Genomic DNA, 15,780 nt, shown 5'->3' with positions numbered 1-15,780 from the left:
TTATAATGTTTGCAATTATATAAAACTAAAATAAATTGTTTGTTAATATTCATAGAAATCAGCATCCTCCATTTGACGCAAGAGCAACAGATATGCTTTTAGCCGATTTTTTTTCGGTTGTAATATACCATTTGTGATTGTAGTCAACTTATTTTAAAAATTTTGTGCAAGCTCTTAACCCTAATTACAAGACTCCTACAAGAAAAACATTGGCTACGTTTATTTTAGAAAGAAGGTACGAGATTTTTCTAAATTCTGTAAGGAAAGAAGAACCAACTGATGGAGTGCTACTGATGGATGGTTGGAAAAAATCCTCGGCCAATACTAAAAATGTTGTGTCAATAATACGTTTAAATCACGACAATTACGTATTTTTAGAATCCTTCAATTTTAGTAGCAAACAAGAAACTGCACAAAACTTGATTGAGTTTGTTCAGCAGTCAATAGTTTTAGCGAGAGATCGTTTCAATGTAAATTTACATGGGGTTGTAACGGACAATGCATCTAATATGATGTCAATGGGACGAATGTGTAAGTTATGGCATACGACATGCAATAGTCACAGCGGAAACTTGCTTTGTAAAGCAATGGTCGACGTGCCATTTGCGCAACAAATTAATACACTCTTAAAAGAGTTTAAGAATCTCAATTTAGAACATTTATTAGTTGAAGCAGGCGGAAATCGAATAATTTTGGCAGGAGATATCCGTTGGTGTAGTTACAGAGATGTGTTTCGTCGAGCTTTACGAAATGCTCCTTTTATGCGGTTAGTAGTAAATAATGGCGCTATTATAAAAGATGATAATAGAAACTTATTATTTGACGATAATTTTGAGCTAAGGTTACAAGAAAGTGTAGTTATGCTTGATCCTGTTTGCGAACTAATACGCAATTGCGAGAAAAATACTGCAACTATAGCTGACTATACGGAATACTGGTTGCAAATAAATTTGCCAGCAATCAATGATGATTTTGAAGTTTTAATAGAGAATCGATTAGTTAAAGTTATAAACAAATATGGATTGGCTGCAAATTATTTACATCCAGTATACCAGGGAAGAAGATTTTCTAATTCAGAGCAAAATCTAAATAAAATGAATGAATTTTTTGCACAAAATTTAACAGCTGATGGCTTAACAGAACTTGAAAGTTACCGCAATAGAGCTGGAGTCTTTAGAATTCTTTTTGATAGAAATTATCAATCCTGGGAAACTTTTTGGAAGGCTGCGAGAAATTTCTTCCCCGAACTCAGTCATCTTGCGTTAAAATTATTCAACATGTGCGCATCAACGCGTGAATTGGAGCGATTGTTCTCGCAATGGTCCTATGTCCATGATACGAAACGCAATCGATTGAGGCCTCATCGATCAGCCAAATTAGTTTGTTTGTATTATTCGTTGCAAATGAGAGATAATATTCGAAATGCTCATTTTGAAAATGATATTTTAGATGAATAAAATCAAGAAATAATGAAATCAAAATTACTGATGTGTTTCTTGAAAAGATAGTTTTACAATAAAAATTATAAAAGGCGACTAATGTTTATGGTAAAATATTATAATGTTAAATTTTATGTTTTACTGTTCAAAAATATGTTTGAATTATTTTACATATGAAAACGCATTTATTTATTTGTATTAATATAATAAATTATTCATTCATTTTTAACAAATGATACAGTTCAGTTATTTTGCTTTGTTGTGAAGAGTTCTCAGAACATTGTGTTATTAAAGAAATGTTTTTGTTTATTGTAAATGCAGGAATTTTTAACATTTGCAACGCAAATTTTGATAAACTTTGATTTTCTGTTGCCATAATACGCCAAAATATATCGGCAGACTCGTATTGTTTTAAAAACAACGTTTGGAATATACCAGTTTTTTCTTGATATTGAAAAAAACTTTCCATGCCATCTTCATTTAAATGCTCTAAAATAAACTGCAGCATCTTATTTGTTAATCCATCATTTTTACTAAAACATTTGTCCTGATATCGTGGGTGCAAATAATTTGCTGTTAATGAAATTTGTTCAAAAATGGATTTGCTAAACTCGAGAATTCTAACTTTTTGACATTCATTTATCGCCGTAGCATTTAATAGCATGTGCCAATCTTCAACGGCATCAGCCAATGTGTAGTGTAGTCCTTGATCCTGAGCAATTTTATGAACCAATTTTAAGATTCCCAACGCATCATCAAGTTTCTTTTCAAAATCATTGTTAAAGATCAAAAAGAGAATACTCGAATTAAAAGAATAAGTTTCATTTCCTACCAACTTACGCATAGTTTTTAAATTTTTCGAACAGGATAAAAAACCATCGTAATATGTTTTGAAGTCGTCAATTTCCAATTGGATTATTGACATCCCATTCTCAGTATGAAATTAATCTTGCAGAGCTGGTACGGAAAACTCTTTTAACACAGTATCTACTTCATTTAATAATTCTAAATTGATTAGTGATTCCACAAGTGATTATAATTCTGTAGATAGACAAGTTAATAAAAGATAATTTCATTTTCAGTACAACGTTCTCGGGTCTCTTTTGAATCAAGAATAACGATATAAACGTTAGTGCCATATTTTTCTCGGCCATTTTAATCGAATTTTTAACGAAAACATCTATGGTTTCACTTGTGGAATCTTGCGTTTTCACATACATTAATTGTTCGCTTTTATCAAACGTTACACTAAATCGTTGGTCGCCTTTGTTTATCAAAAAGATCCCACTCGAAACCATTGTTTTGTTATCGATGTGCTTTTCGTATACTTGAGATAATAGCTCTCCAGACAATTTTTCTCTCGCAGGTAATAATAATCCGTATGCTGGCCGCAATAGCTGAATGAAATTTTTAAAGTAGCGAGAGTTAACCTGGTCGAACTGAATGCCAAGTGCGATGAACAATTCTATCAAAGCTTCATCAATTTTTTTACGTTCTTGATCATTTATCTGATCGAAAAAATTGGTCATCTTGTTCTTATCAATCCTCCGAATAGGTTTACTAGAGTTCTTTTCAATCTTGTCTTCTTTTGCCTGAAATATTTTTAAGTATTCAATTGCAAGACGAGAATATTAAAAAAATGACTTTTTAACACTAACGTTCTCAGTAGAATTATTGATGACGTTCATATCAATGTCAATTAATCTAGTGCTCGTTTTCCTTTTTACACCATGGTGTTTCTCCGACTCTTCATTAAGATTTACGTGATCACTTTGAATGTCATCGTTATCGACGCATTCGCTAACACAGTTCTTCAATTTATTAATGTCAAGTTTGCACACATTCCTGTAATGAACATATTTAGTAAAGATTGTGTGTCTTTATAAAGTTCTTTATTTGCAGAATAGTAATATATATTTGTCTAGTACCTACCTGTGTGATTTCAATCGTCTAGCAGCTGTATTTTTAAGGCACTTTTCGCACTGTAAACAATATGCAACATTAACCTTTTTCCCGCTTTCATTATACTCTGTTTTTGCTTCGAAGCCTAACCTAGACCACTCCGAATGTTTCGGCCTGCCAACATCCATTGCAGTGTGTACTTATATTAATTAATTTAAGTGTCCAAGTCTTATATAAAAAGGGTTCAAAGCAAAGCACTATAATTCTTATGGCAGTTCTGGCTATATCGAAATGTACCGCGGCAGTAAAGGCGGGAACGAGTAAATACGTAAAGATACTGCAAGTTCAGCAGCGGCGTATAATATTACGCTCGGGTATAAAAATGGCAGTGTATAAAATGTAATTTTCGACGTACCCACCACTGCATGTACACCAGCAGGCACGCACACGCGAAAATACGAAATGAAGGAGAGCACACACATACACATTACACCAGCAAAGCTAACATTAATTTCCTCAGATTTGGGGGTCATAAATGATAATTTGAGATACCTTTGAAATCATCATAACCAAACTTAGATTACCTTAATTATGGAACTCTATTCCAATCCATATTAAGGGGTTGGAGCTAGTGTGTCGATATTGTGACCCCCACCTCGAGTTATAGTTTAAATTGTTTGCCTATTATATACTTCATTCTATCAAAAATCAAAATAATAATTATTTGTTATTGTGTTGGTCACCGTTGAACAAAAAGTTTTTGTTGATTTAATAACTCAAAAATTTTATTTGATTCCAGATTGTATGCAAAAGTGACGGCCGTAGTTTACACTGTTTAGTTTACACTGCAAAAATGATGCGTAATCATGCAAGTATAAGACTTAGTTAATATAAATTATTATAATGGCAAGCGCGGAACACTGCATTTTGATGTTATAAGTATGTTTATTTACTTGTTATTTATGATATCAAAAATTTTAGAGGTTAGGTAAGCTAAAGAACATTTAACATGTCTCCAACCCCCCCTTAAGGAATTAAACATTCTTTTGTGAATGTCAAAATGTAGACAATAGTAAGTAGAGGCTCTGCTATGCAGTTTACTATATAACATTATGATTATGATTATAGTTATAAAGTGCATTTATGGCTACATGTTTGTATAAATAAATAAATATAAGCGATTCCACTTTGACTTGCACAAAATAGGCTTAAAAGTGCTTAGTAATAAAATCAACTTATGTCAACTTCCAGGAAAATTTTTGAAGCTCTTAATATAGATTGGTTGAGGAACAAATAATACAGTAGTTACTATTTTGAACCTCAAAAGAATTGAGTGCACAAACCATATTTAGAATTTAGCTAGGAATACGTAAAACAAAAACAGAATAAAATCATTGTGTAAAAAGTTAGCGATCTAGCCAATGTACAACTTTACATATAGTGTTACAAAACTGACCATATTACAACAGCTATAGAACTGACATTTAATAATATATCAAATAAAATTATGTAAGCAATCACATACACACATTTAAATATAATTACTATATGTCCTTTTAAGACTAGAATTATTGCTAATTAAGAATTTCATAGCAGTAGAGAAACAAATTCTGCTTTTTTTGAAACTTATGATAAATTATCAGCGTACAATTCCACAATTTTGGATTTTAGAACCATTCAGAGTTTTAGTAATTTTTATATATTATTACATTCGTGTGCTAATCAGTGATTTTTAATAGAAGTTGTCAAAAAGAAAACGCTGTCATTTATATAATATAATATAAACAATGTTATATATGATTTGCTCAAATCATTATCTTTTTCTCCAGTGTGAAAGGACGGTGAAGTTAGCCGCCTTCAGTGTGAAAGGACAGTGAAGTTAACTGCGAATCAAAAATGATAGGGAATTGCTTTTCCACCTTTTTTACATATCCTCACATTCCTCATATCATTGCGGGGTTACATACAAAAAATATTACTGTGGTGTCCTATTAAATTAAGAGTTTATATTATAGGTATAAAAATCATTCAAGAACAGTGTCTAGGTGTACAGGGTGGCCGATGACGACGTCTGGGTAGTTTGCCCCGTGGTTTTTGGTGTCTAGGTGTAAAAATCATTTGAACGCGGTGTCTAGGAGTACAGGGTGGCCGATGATGAGGTCTAGGTGGTTTGCACCATGGTTTTTGGAGTCTAGGTGTAGAAATAATTCAAAAGGGGTGTATATAAGAACAATTAGTGATTTCATGTTAGTGATAAAAATGTTACAAAAAAGCTGTGGTCAAGGAGTTAAAGATGCTTATATTTTATTTTTACGACGTCGAATATGAAATACTCAAAAAAATTTACAAATAAGAATTAAAATCTCTGAAAAAAAATTAACTTTTGAAAAAGTAAAAGGTTAGGCGAGTTTGATTTATTCCGCAACGAAATTACAGATAGAAAAAACTGAGATCAATCAAACAAAGTCAAGTTTATCATATTTAATCTTAATGAAGCAAGGAGCAACTCTCAAGATAATTACTATTCAACTTGCCATGCCCGTTTCACTTTGTTTATTGGTTGTCAACTGAAATTTTCTTTTTATGTATTAGAACGTCATACAAACACCATAAGTACAATGAAATGGGCATGGCAAGTTATGTAGTAATTATCTTGAGAGTTGCTCCTTGCTTCATTACGATTAAATATGATAAACTTGACTTTGTTTGATTGATCTCAGTTTTTTCTATCTGTAATTTCGTTGCGGAATAAATCAAACTCGCCTAACCTTTTACTTTGTCAAAAGTTAATTTTTTTTTAGATTAGATTTTACATATAGTTTTAAAGCCTGCCATTAGGTGAGATTATTATTGCTTTTATATTAAATAAACTAGCTAAATTCAACTTCCTTGAGGATAGAAGTTCAAAATCGTAACTATATTCAGACTAGATATTTGTTTCTCAACCAATCAAATCGCTTTATTAATGGTTCAAAACATCTGCTCATCACTTTTTTTAAAAGAGATTGTTTGAATTCTATACTGCAACCTCTCATGTCTTAAAAAAATCATATTTTATAAATCATTAAATTAACTTTATGCACACATCATTAATATTTAGTCTTCTTCTTTCAAATTATTTTGAAGAATGATAATTTGTCATGATAATTTATTATCAAAAGTAATGATAGAACAAATATAAGTGATTCATAGATGCTTTTATATCTTATAGTCTAAAGTAGCGCATGGCATAAGCACTAAAGTTTAAACTATGAAAACTGGTGTCAGGCAAAATGATTTGAAATTATGATAAAAATACCTTTAATAATTTTATAAGACCCATTTAGAAAAACTTCAGTTAGAAACAATGTATATTTATCCAAATAATCAATTTTAACACTTGATTTACAGTATATACAAAAGAATAAATGGCTAACATTTTGTCGGCAATAGTTGCACGCACCTAAGAGAGATGCTACCACTTAAAAGTGAAATTCGTGTAAAATGTCCTCTTACTTTAAGCAACTTTCAATTTCCACCCCTTCAGGCCAATGTTCAATCACTGGCACTCCAATTGGTTAAAACAAAATTGTTTTTAAATGTTGTAAAAAGAAAGTCTTTTAAGTACATACATTTTGAGTTCAACAAATCTCAATATTGAATGATTCATAAATAGATATTTAAATACTAACATAAGATGATTAATAGATGTCTAAATTATAGTTGAGACAATAAAATAATGTGAATGAAGTTTTTAATAATAATTAGAATTAGTTTTTTGTTTAAAATGGAGCAATTTTATTTAAATTAACTTGATGCTTGAAGGTTCATGATACCAAGTATTATTTAAAATTTTAAATTCATTTGTAATGTGGATTTGGAAAAGCTTGGCATGTTACGTATAATTTTGATGAAAAACTACTTATTATTATTCATTAAAATTATTAATATAAAATAAATCTTGGTTTGCTTTGAAATGTTGAATGTTGCTGAATTTAACTTAATGTATGATTTTAGCTAATTATAATAACAGTTTAAATCAATACCTATGTTGGTGTTGCATTATATGACTAATAAAATTTATTAACAAATTATCATCATCACAGCGAAGTTGCATATACTGATTGTTGTGATGTGTGATGCCTGTTAAATATATCAAATGAAACAGAATCTTTTATAATATGTGAGTAACTAAATTCAAATGTTTCATTGCAGAATATGTTAGCATTACACTCAAATGATGTTCACAATTTTTTTATTATTTTTTTTTTTTATTAAATTGTCGATCAAAAACTTGATGTTGTTTTTTTAGACAAACATTTAATCATTAAAAACTTGTCGAATTACACTTCTACAACCATAGAAAATAAAGTACAAAAGATGAATAACATCGTAACAATTCAGACGATTCAGTACTGTAGTTGTACGTTGTTATACGTAGAAATTATAATAGATTTCAATCCTCCTATCCTCCTCCTTTATATATTATATATATTATAAAAGGGATATGAGTTGTAGTGTAGCGCTATATTAGATTAGAGGGCAGCCATATTGCTGAGCATATATATATATATATATATATATATATAAAGTAGGCACCAACGAACATAAACTTCCTATAGAAGTACAGTTATACTTCGTTCCTTGTTCTTAAGAGACTATCTATGTAGTACTACATTCTTTGGCCTAGATGTCGCCACTTTTACAGTAAATAAGGGGATCTGCCGCACAGATCTTGGCTTTTTCGATGGTCCTACCACCACCATGCACGATGTCTAGGTAATAAGGTGCAAGCAGGCGCTGGAATCACTGGCGGAACATAATGCGGTGAGAATGGTGTAGGTATCGGGACACTCCGGCGTGGTGGGTAGCCAAAAGGCGGACAGGTTAGCGGGTAGGGGCGTGGACGGCATTCGAGCAAGAAGGTGCGCAGTCGCTGTTCCAACCTGCGAGGTTAGTATAGTAATTGAAGACTGGTTCAACTCGCAACTGAGCGACAAATGGACCAATGCCAATGGGCAAAGACAGGCTAGGGCTTTGATGGGCAGCAGCCCACCTGAGGAGTGGCTGCGGACCATTAGAGGCCTAAGCAGGAATAGATTGAGGCTTCCCTTGAGACACAACGGTGTCAAGGGAAACGTGATATCAGATGACTTAGTAAATGAGACAAACCAAATCTGGAGTCAAATCGACAGTGCGGCAAAACCAAAGCATTTGTAACGACTAATAATGCGAAAAACTGGCCCAGAGTAATCCTTGGACTTATAAAGACAAAAACCAAGCTGGTTCTGGAGATCCTTACAGGACCTGCCAGCCTGTATACTCATAGATATGTAATAGGACAATAAGTACGGACCCATTCTGTATATTCTGCGGCATGGAGGAGGAGACCCCGAGCGCCTCCTGTGAGACTGCCCCGCTATAGCGGAAAATAGGTGGCGCCACCTAAGTGCCCCTCTTTCAGGGTGTGTTCCAGAGGGAACGACAGCAGCGGTACAGCAGTCCGGTCCGCGTTCGAAATTCCGGTGCTGTGCTGTTACTGTGAAATCGTTCCGCGTCAGCTGATTCTGTTTGTACTGTTTGCAGTTGTAACCTCTTGAACATTACAAAGTTCTTATTATAAGTTCAGTTATTATAGTATGTAATACATTGAAAGAGTTGTACAATTTTAATCACGAAATGGAAGATCTAATCTTGCTAGATAACTTTTTATCGTCTTCTAGTAGTGAAAACAGTGATGATGAAAATGACGCGATCATGTTTTTCATTCCGCGTCGTGAACGTCGAAGAATTCCTCGAATCAATAATTACATAGAAACTGTAATTGTAAGATACAATAATAATGATTTTAAAGAAAATTTTCATTACACGAAGAATAATGTTTTCGTGCGTTTCAGGGTCATAAAAAGTAATTTTCTCTGTATAATTTGCCATACTAATTTGGTAATAACTTTTACAGCACCATGAAAAAAAGATACCATGCAAACAGCTGACGCGGAACGATTGCACAGTAACAGTACAGCAGCGGAATTTCGAACGCGGACCGGACTGTTGTACCGCTGCTGGCGTTCCCTCTGGAACACACCCTCAGAAGCGGCAAAGGTTCAGGCCAAACACGCCCCTGGAATTTTCTCATTCTGGGAGGCGATTGGCGCTTGAAATATCGACTATACTAACTTGAGGGACGCTAAGGGATTACCTATGCGTTTGGTGGTCTAAATAAGCTCGACTCGAATACAAATAATAATAAATAATAATAATAAACTTATTCTCGAAAGGATCCATTAGTGCATCTCTTGTTTTTTATTATATTATCACGACTGTTCCTTCGGTATCTGAGCGCGCTAGACGTCTCAATGTCGAGAAGTTGAAGGCCCTAAAAGCTGACTTTAAGGTACAATTAGAACTAGGGATGCTGCGTCTTCCCAATAGCTCTTGTGCTTCGCCTATTCAAATGGTTCGTAAACCTGATGAAACATGGCGAATCTGCGGCGATTTTTAGTGTTTAAATGCGAAAACCGTTCTCAATAAGTACCCGGTATGTTATCTGCACGATTATTTAATAAATCTCCATAAAAAGACGATCTTCTCGAAAATTAACTCTTACAAGGTGTATCACCAGATTTTAGTTGCTCGGGAAAACTGCGGTGATTATCCCCTTCGGATTATTTAGTACACCTAAGTTCCGTTTGGTTTTTGTAATGCTAGTCAATCTCTTCAACGCTATGTAAATCGTGCTCTCGCAGACCTTAACTAGTATTTGCTCACGTAGATGATATTCTCACATACTTATATCTTCACAAGAAAAACACGAGTCTCATCTCCACATTATTTTCGAGCAACTTAAGAAAGTCTCTTTTCGTCTGAATCTCAACAAATGCGAATTTGGCAAGTCTGAGTTGATCTTCCTAGTTCATCTAGTTAACTCTGAAGGCTCTAAACCCATGAACAAGAGAGTACAAACGGTCTTGCAATACTCGAAACCGAAAACGGTCGTTGAACTAACAAGATTTTTAGGATGAGTCAACTTCGTCAAAATCGATTGATACAATTCAAACCAATTATAAAAGTTAATCGGTTTCAATTGGATTGAATCCATTAGATTTCGAGCAGAAAAAACATTAACAGATTTTATATGATACAATCAAAACCGATTAATTTTTATAACCGATATAAACCGTAGCAATCGGTTGACAAATAGTATTGCGCATTTGCTATACGCGGACGACCTGCAAACCTACACTCAATGTACGAGAGACAATCTTGGATATTTCGGTTCCGGGGTCGCGTACTGATACAAGACTGCATTAAACCTGATAGCACGTCTTCGTCGTCCCCCCTAATCAGGATGACGATGTCGTCTGCATATATTTGTGCGTTTATACCAGCCTAGTTCAGGATGCAGAGCAAGCTGTCCACCACCAGGCACCATAGTGTCGGTGACAGCACCCCTCCTTGTGGTCATTGTGGTCAGCCTTTCCAGGGTTTTGAGTAAAAACGAGGTCATGCTGATTGGCCTGAAGTCCCTTGCGACAGCGTGATGTGTTTTACCTGGTTTGGGCAGGAAAGCAACCCTCGCCTGTCCCCATTCTTCCGGCACATAACCCAGTGCCAGACAGGCTCGGTACAATTTCTCCAAGGCTGGGACTAATACGTCCATGCTCTGCTGCAGCAGAGCCAGGAAAATACCGTCCTGACCTACCGCCTTGTAGGGCTCGAACGTCCCAATAGCCCACCTTATCCTTGCCTTGTGTGTTACCCATCTCGCCAGTCTCCAGTCCTCTCCGCGGGCTATCAGCTGAACAGCCTCTGACCTCGCCCCTCCCCTGAAGTCTAAAAAGTGGATTTCCATCAGGCTCTCTAGGGCCTTCTGTCCATTTTTTGCCCAATTCCCTGTAACTAATCTGATTGAGTCTGTCAGTGACTTCTTCGGGTTTTGCAGGACACTGCACAACCCGTCCGTCTGTCTCTCGTCTGTTCCGGCTCTTCCTCTGTCTTTTCTTTGAACGGGACGACCTGTGCCCTGCCGTCTCCACAGAAAGGTCTGAAGTCAGGGCCTTCAGTGCCTCGATCTCAGTCCTTTCCAGCAGCACCCGAATGGTTGTCTCCTCTTTCTTTTTCCCCTTGGTGCTCACAGTCACTGTTTAGGTTTCGGCGACCACCCAGGAGTCCGGTGTAAGTGTGGAGTTCTGCCTTTTCAAGCGCTTCACCACGAACTCCGGAGTATGCACTCCAGGGGCGTAGATCATCGCTCTGACCAGCTTCTGGAGGTCTCCCATCCCCATAGCCTTAGGTTGGGTTCCTCCTTCCATCACACAACTATTTAGCGGCATTACTGAGTAACTACTCCTTGTTCTTTTGGTCCTTTTAGTGGAAGATCTAGGCACCCATCTGGAACCAATTATCCAAGAAACTTGGAAAATAGCCTCCGTCTGGGGCGTCATCAATCTCCCCCTCTAAGGCCTCCAGGACTTTCTTTCCCTGGTCCTCCTCAAGGCGGTCTTTCGGGTACTTGACCGGAACGGTGGCCACCTTTAGGTCAGTAGCCACCGCTCGGCTGTAGCTCTTTGGAGCGTCCTCAACGGACCTCTTTTTGAGCTCCCTCGGGATGGAGCTCTCGGAGTGTTGTCTTTTGGTCGCGCCTGCAAGGGTCACAACCTGAGACCCCCCAGGAGCGTCCTCCATAACGCTTCGTCCTCAGTTCCGCCCCCGAGGCTAGCTTCCTATTAGCGTGTCTGTTTCTTTTCTTTACCTTGCTATTTTCAGTTTCCGAGAAGGCAGCGGTATTTGCCGTCTTGACGACAGCCGCACGTGAGATTTTGTAATAGGGCGGTATAGTGAGATATATTCCGCCACACGCGCGCCAAAACATTGCCACTGCACGATGCCGTCATATCGACGGCATGCGTGGAGCTTGAAATCCCAGTTATAGTACGTAACAATTAATAATTAAATAAAAAAAAAATTCTAGCGCTGGTAAAACTTTAACCCAGATCCTTTGGGATAGTAAGCTGAAGGTCTACCACTAAGCCACAAGTACTCGTTACAATTAATACAAAAATTTAGACTCATGTACTTCAAACAGCTTTAGATACTTAGTGCTTTTACAATATTAATTAACAATTGCCCGTAATTGCCTTAAAGCTGCTGTCCACCGGAAAGGTTGGAAAAACATGCCTCAACAGGGGAATTTCCGAACAACCCATGTGTGTCAAAATGTGCCAAAGTGCTCCAGAGTGTGCCAAAGTATACCAAGGTATGCCAAAGAGTAGTAAATTTCCGAATTTGAACACTTTGGAACATTATGGCACACTCTGACACACTTTGGCACAAAATCCATTTCCACTAGGGTAAATATCAACATTTTTTTTAAATAATTGTTTCGAAATAGCAAACGCGAACAATCTAGCATTATAACTATTATAATAAAAATAATAATAATAATGTTTTAAAAGTTTATTCAATTATATTAAATATAAATCCAAAACATAATAATTTAAAGTAATAAAAAGTTACATGATTTTCATCCAAAAATCATCTGCTAATCAAATGCGAAAAAATTGGGTTTTTAAAATAAGAGGTCACATGCTTTTCACCTGAAAATCATCTGCTAATTAAATACGAAATTGGCACGCTTTCCCTTTGAAAATCACCTGAAAATAATCTGATTTTCACTGAAGCTTGTTCAGTAGGGCTAGCTGTTCCTCGCTGTTCCTCACTGTTCCTATGTTTTTTCATATTCCTTTTTGAGTGTCTAGGCCTTAATTGTATCTGTTCCTGTTCTCTGTTCTTTTTAACGTGAAACAGGCAGCCTAATGAGTCTAGTTATTTTAAGCGTCAGTACATATAAGTGTTCAAGCCTTAATCTCTACAATGACTCGTTTTTCTGTTTTGAGTTCGATTCTTAATTTTGTTTTCAATATTGAAATATTTAATGCTCAAATATACAATATAGTGTAATAGTATAATTATAGTATACATTATATACATGTTATTTGTTGTAAATTAATTAACTAAATTTAATTAAAAACGAAATTACATATTTAATCAAAAGAAAAACTAAAACAATTTCGAAAATGTCAGATGCAAGAAATGATAAAATTAAAGTAGATCTAGGTCTTTTAGAAGAGGATGATGAATTTGAAGAATTTCCTGCCGAAGGTAAATTGAGGTTGAGCACGTCTAATTTTTTAATGATTTTATATTATCTGAATATATGAATTACAGTTGAAATGAAAGTAAATTCAAATGTACCTTTTTTAATAGTTAAATATGATGTCTTATATAAAATAATAAAAATTGTTATGCGTTTAAAGTTGTTTTGAAGTATCAAGTATTATTGACTATTAAAGTACATACAATACACAGTTTAATTCAATTTCTATTTAAGGGGATGTCGGAGCCAATGCGACCAATTATTACCTCTATCTTGAGTTCTTGTTTAGATTATTAGCTTTCAATATTCTTTGTACAATCAAAACTCAAAATGTTAACTGTTATTATGTAGGTTATTGCGGAATACAGAGTTATTGTTGATTCAATTAGTGCAACATTTTATTTTAATCAATAATGTACATAAAAGTGACGGTCATCTTACTGATATTTCCGCCTTTACTTTGCTTCGTAATTTTCAATATTTGCAAAAACTATTTATTATTTTATTTATTTAATCCAGTAAAAGTTTACAAATGTTAGAATATATACATATATACATTACGTTTACAAAATCTGCAGAAGTACATGCAGGTACTAGTTTGCAGGACTAGCATGAAGGAAAAAAGTAAAGATACTAAAAATAATTATAACTAAATAACTTTAAAAACTAAGACTAAAACTAAAAATCAAACTAGAAAGTTGAAGTAACTTATGGTTTCAATAGATTCTAAGAAGCAATAATTTGCAAGCATTTAATAGTTGTATTTAATACAATTTTTTATCTTTTTTGATTGAAATGCACTATCAATATTTAATATTTTTAAGGTATTTGGCAGCATATTGTAAATAGAAATTGCCTTTAAATAACAATTAGTGTTGCTTATTCTTTTGCTGTACTTTAGTACAATAATGCTTTTATTTCTGTTTATGCTACTGTAGTTTAGATATGTGGCACCAAGATTGCTGTAGTGGAATAATATTGATTCATGAGCTAACATTTTATCTAAGTTCATTGGATTTTCATGGACAAAATTATTCTTGTTTACAATTTCTAGTATCCTGTTTTGGAGGTTTATCAGGAGCCTAATAGTATTTTTGTAGACCCTACACTATAAGCAAGTGTAATAATATTTTATTCTGACGCTATAAGCAAGTGTAATAATATTTTATTCTGACGCTATAAGCAAGTGTAATAATATTTTATTCTGACGCTATAAGCAAGTGTAATAATATTTTATTCTGACGCTATAAGCAAGTGTAATAATATTTTATTCTGACGCTATAAGCAAGTGTAATAATATTTTATTCTGACGCTATAAGCAAGTGTAATAATATTTTATTTACGTTGCATCTATTCACACGAAAATTCAAGTATTTTCATGCATTTTTACGTAAGTACGTACGGCTTATGGAATCTCTTTTCCAATCAAAAAGCTTACACATGTTAATTTTCCGGAGCACGTGAAAGCTATGATATTTGTATATTAGTAAAATAATGTATATTCGTAAATTCTTCAACCACGTAAAACAGTAATTTTATGTTAAAGCTATTTGCTTTAACTGAAAACGTAATATTAAGTAAGAATGTAATTACAAGTAAAAAAACGTAATTACGAGTAAAAACGTAAGTACAAGTAAAACGTTATACCAAGTAAAAAACATAATTACAAGTATTTTTAAGTAAAATATGCCAAAATCAAAGTTGATAACTATTGCATGAATTATTATTTTTTAAATTGAAAGATTGAAAGTAGGTAGATCTTTGTATCTATAGCTGAGATCCATTAAGATTTATTATTTTATAAAAATAAATGATTTTATTTTTATAAAATAATAAATATCAATAATAGGAACAGATACATCTTAAATTGATAAATAAGTTAGATTTGACTGTTTTATTTATTTGTTTTAAAAATCACTAAATTGTATAATATATACAGATATACAGTGAAACATAAAAAAATGTATATATGTCATACACCTTGTAGGGAAGCTGCATGTTTTAAGTAGATTCAAAAGTGCTCTTTGTTGCCCCGTACCAAAGAAAGTCTAAAGTGTACGCTGATTTAAAATTTTGGTCTTCGAAGTTGTATTACACCTAATTGAACTAATATCACAATTGCTTAAGTGAAAATATATAAGCATGTCACGATGTATGTATAAAAGTGTTTGCACAACTACCATTGTGCTAAAGCAATAAGTTGAATGTCGAAATGTCGAATCTTACAACGTGACTTGCATGGACATAAAGTGATTATTGCTTAATGATTAGCATTGATGAATCTATGTAAACATTTAGTAGTTG

The 15,780-nt window shown here is 34.1% G+C and overlaps 3 protein-coding genes across 10 annotated transcripts in view; 1 reads left to right on the top strand and 2 right to left on the bottom strand.

Annotated features, from left to right (window-relative positions):
• The window catches only part of LOC100119221 (multiple ankyrin repeats single KH domain), a 490,846-nt gene extending 482,233 nt beyond the window's left edge, over positions 1–8,613 (bottom strand). For 5 of the 6 annotated variants that reach the window (XM_031930209.2, XM_031930213.2, XM_031930215.2 and 2 more), the window contains exon 1: positions 7,367–8,613. The gene's annotated coding sequence lies outside the window, so the exon portion shown is untranslated. The remainder of the gene's footprint in view (positions 1–7,366) is intronic. The other variant, XM_031930211.2, reaches the window with a different exon arrangement.
• Positions 1,542–3,529, bottom strand: LOC116738691. The gene is made up of 3 exons (XM_032602130.1): positions 3,372–3,529; positions 3,098–3,284; positions 1,542–3,031 (listed from the first exon to the last, which is right to left on the bottom strand). The coding sequence occupies exons 1-3, from the start codon at positions 3,527–3,529 to the stop codon at positions 2,432–2,434; spliced, it is 945 nt and encodes a 314-aa protein (XP_032458021.1). The 3' UTR covers positions 1,542–2,431.
• A 4,481-nt stretch (positions 8,614–13,094) lies between the features above and the next one.
• The window catches only part of LOC100117234 (probable 26S proteasome complex subunit sem1), an 87,415-nt gene continuing 84,729 nt past the window's right edge, over positions 13,095–15,780 (top strand). Inside the window, exon 1 of one of the 3 annotated variants that reach the window (XM_032602086.1) lies at positions 13,095–13,481. In XM_032602086.1, the coding sequence (XP_032457977.1) occupies positions 13,452–13,481 (30 nt within the window). In that variant the 5' untranslated portion in view covers positions 13,095–13,451. 3 annotated transcript variants of the gene reach the window in all.

This window comes from Nasonia vitripennis (genome assembly GCF_009193385.2).
Source record: "Nasonia vitripennis strain AsymCx chromosome 4 unlocalized genomic scaffold, Nvit_psr_1.1 chr4_random0010, whole genome shotgun sequence".
Classification (NCBI taxonomy): domain Eukaryota; kingdom Metazoa; phylum Arthropoda; class Insecta; order Hymenoptera; family Pteromalidae; genus Nasonia; species Nasonia vitripennis.
This window is presented reverse-complemented; position numbering and strand designations above follow the sequence as displayed.

Coding starts and splice junctions, on each gene's coding strand:
- LOC116738691 (XM_032602130.1), bottom strand. CDS start 3,529: ATGGATGTTGGCAGGCCGAAACATTCGGAGTGGTCTAGGTTAGGCTTC. Junction 3,285..3,371: donor AGACGATTGAAATCACACAG/GTAGGTACTAGA, acceptor TGTTCATTACAG/GAATGTGTGCAAACTTGACA. Junction 3,032..3,097: donor TCAATAATTCTACTGAGAAC/GTTAGTGTTAAA, acceptor AAAATATTTCAG/GCAAAAGAAGACAAGATTGA.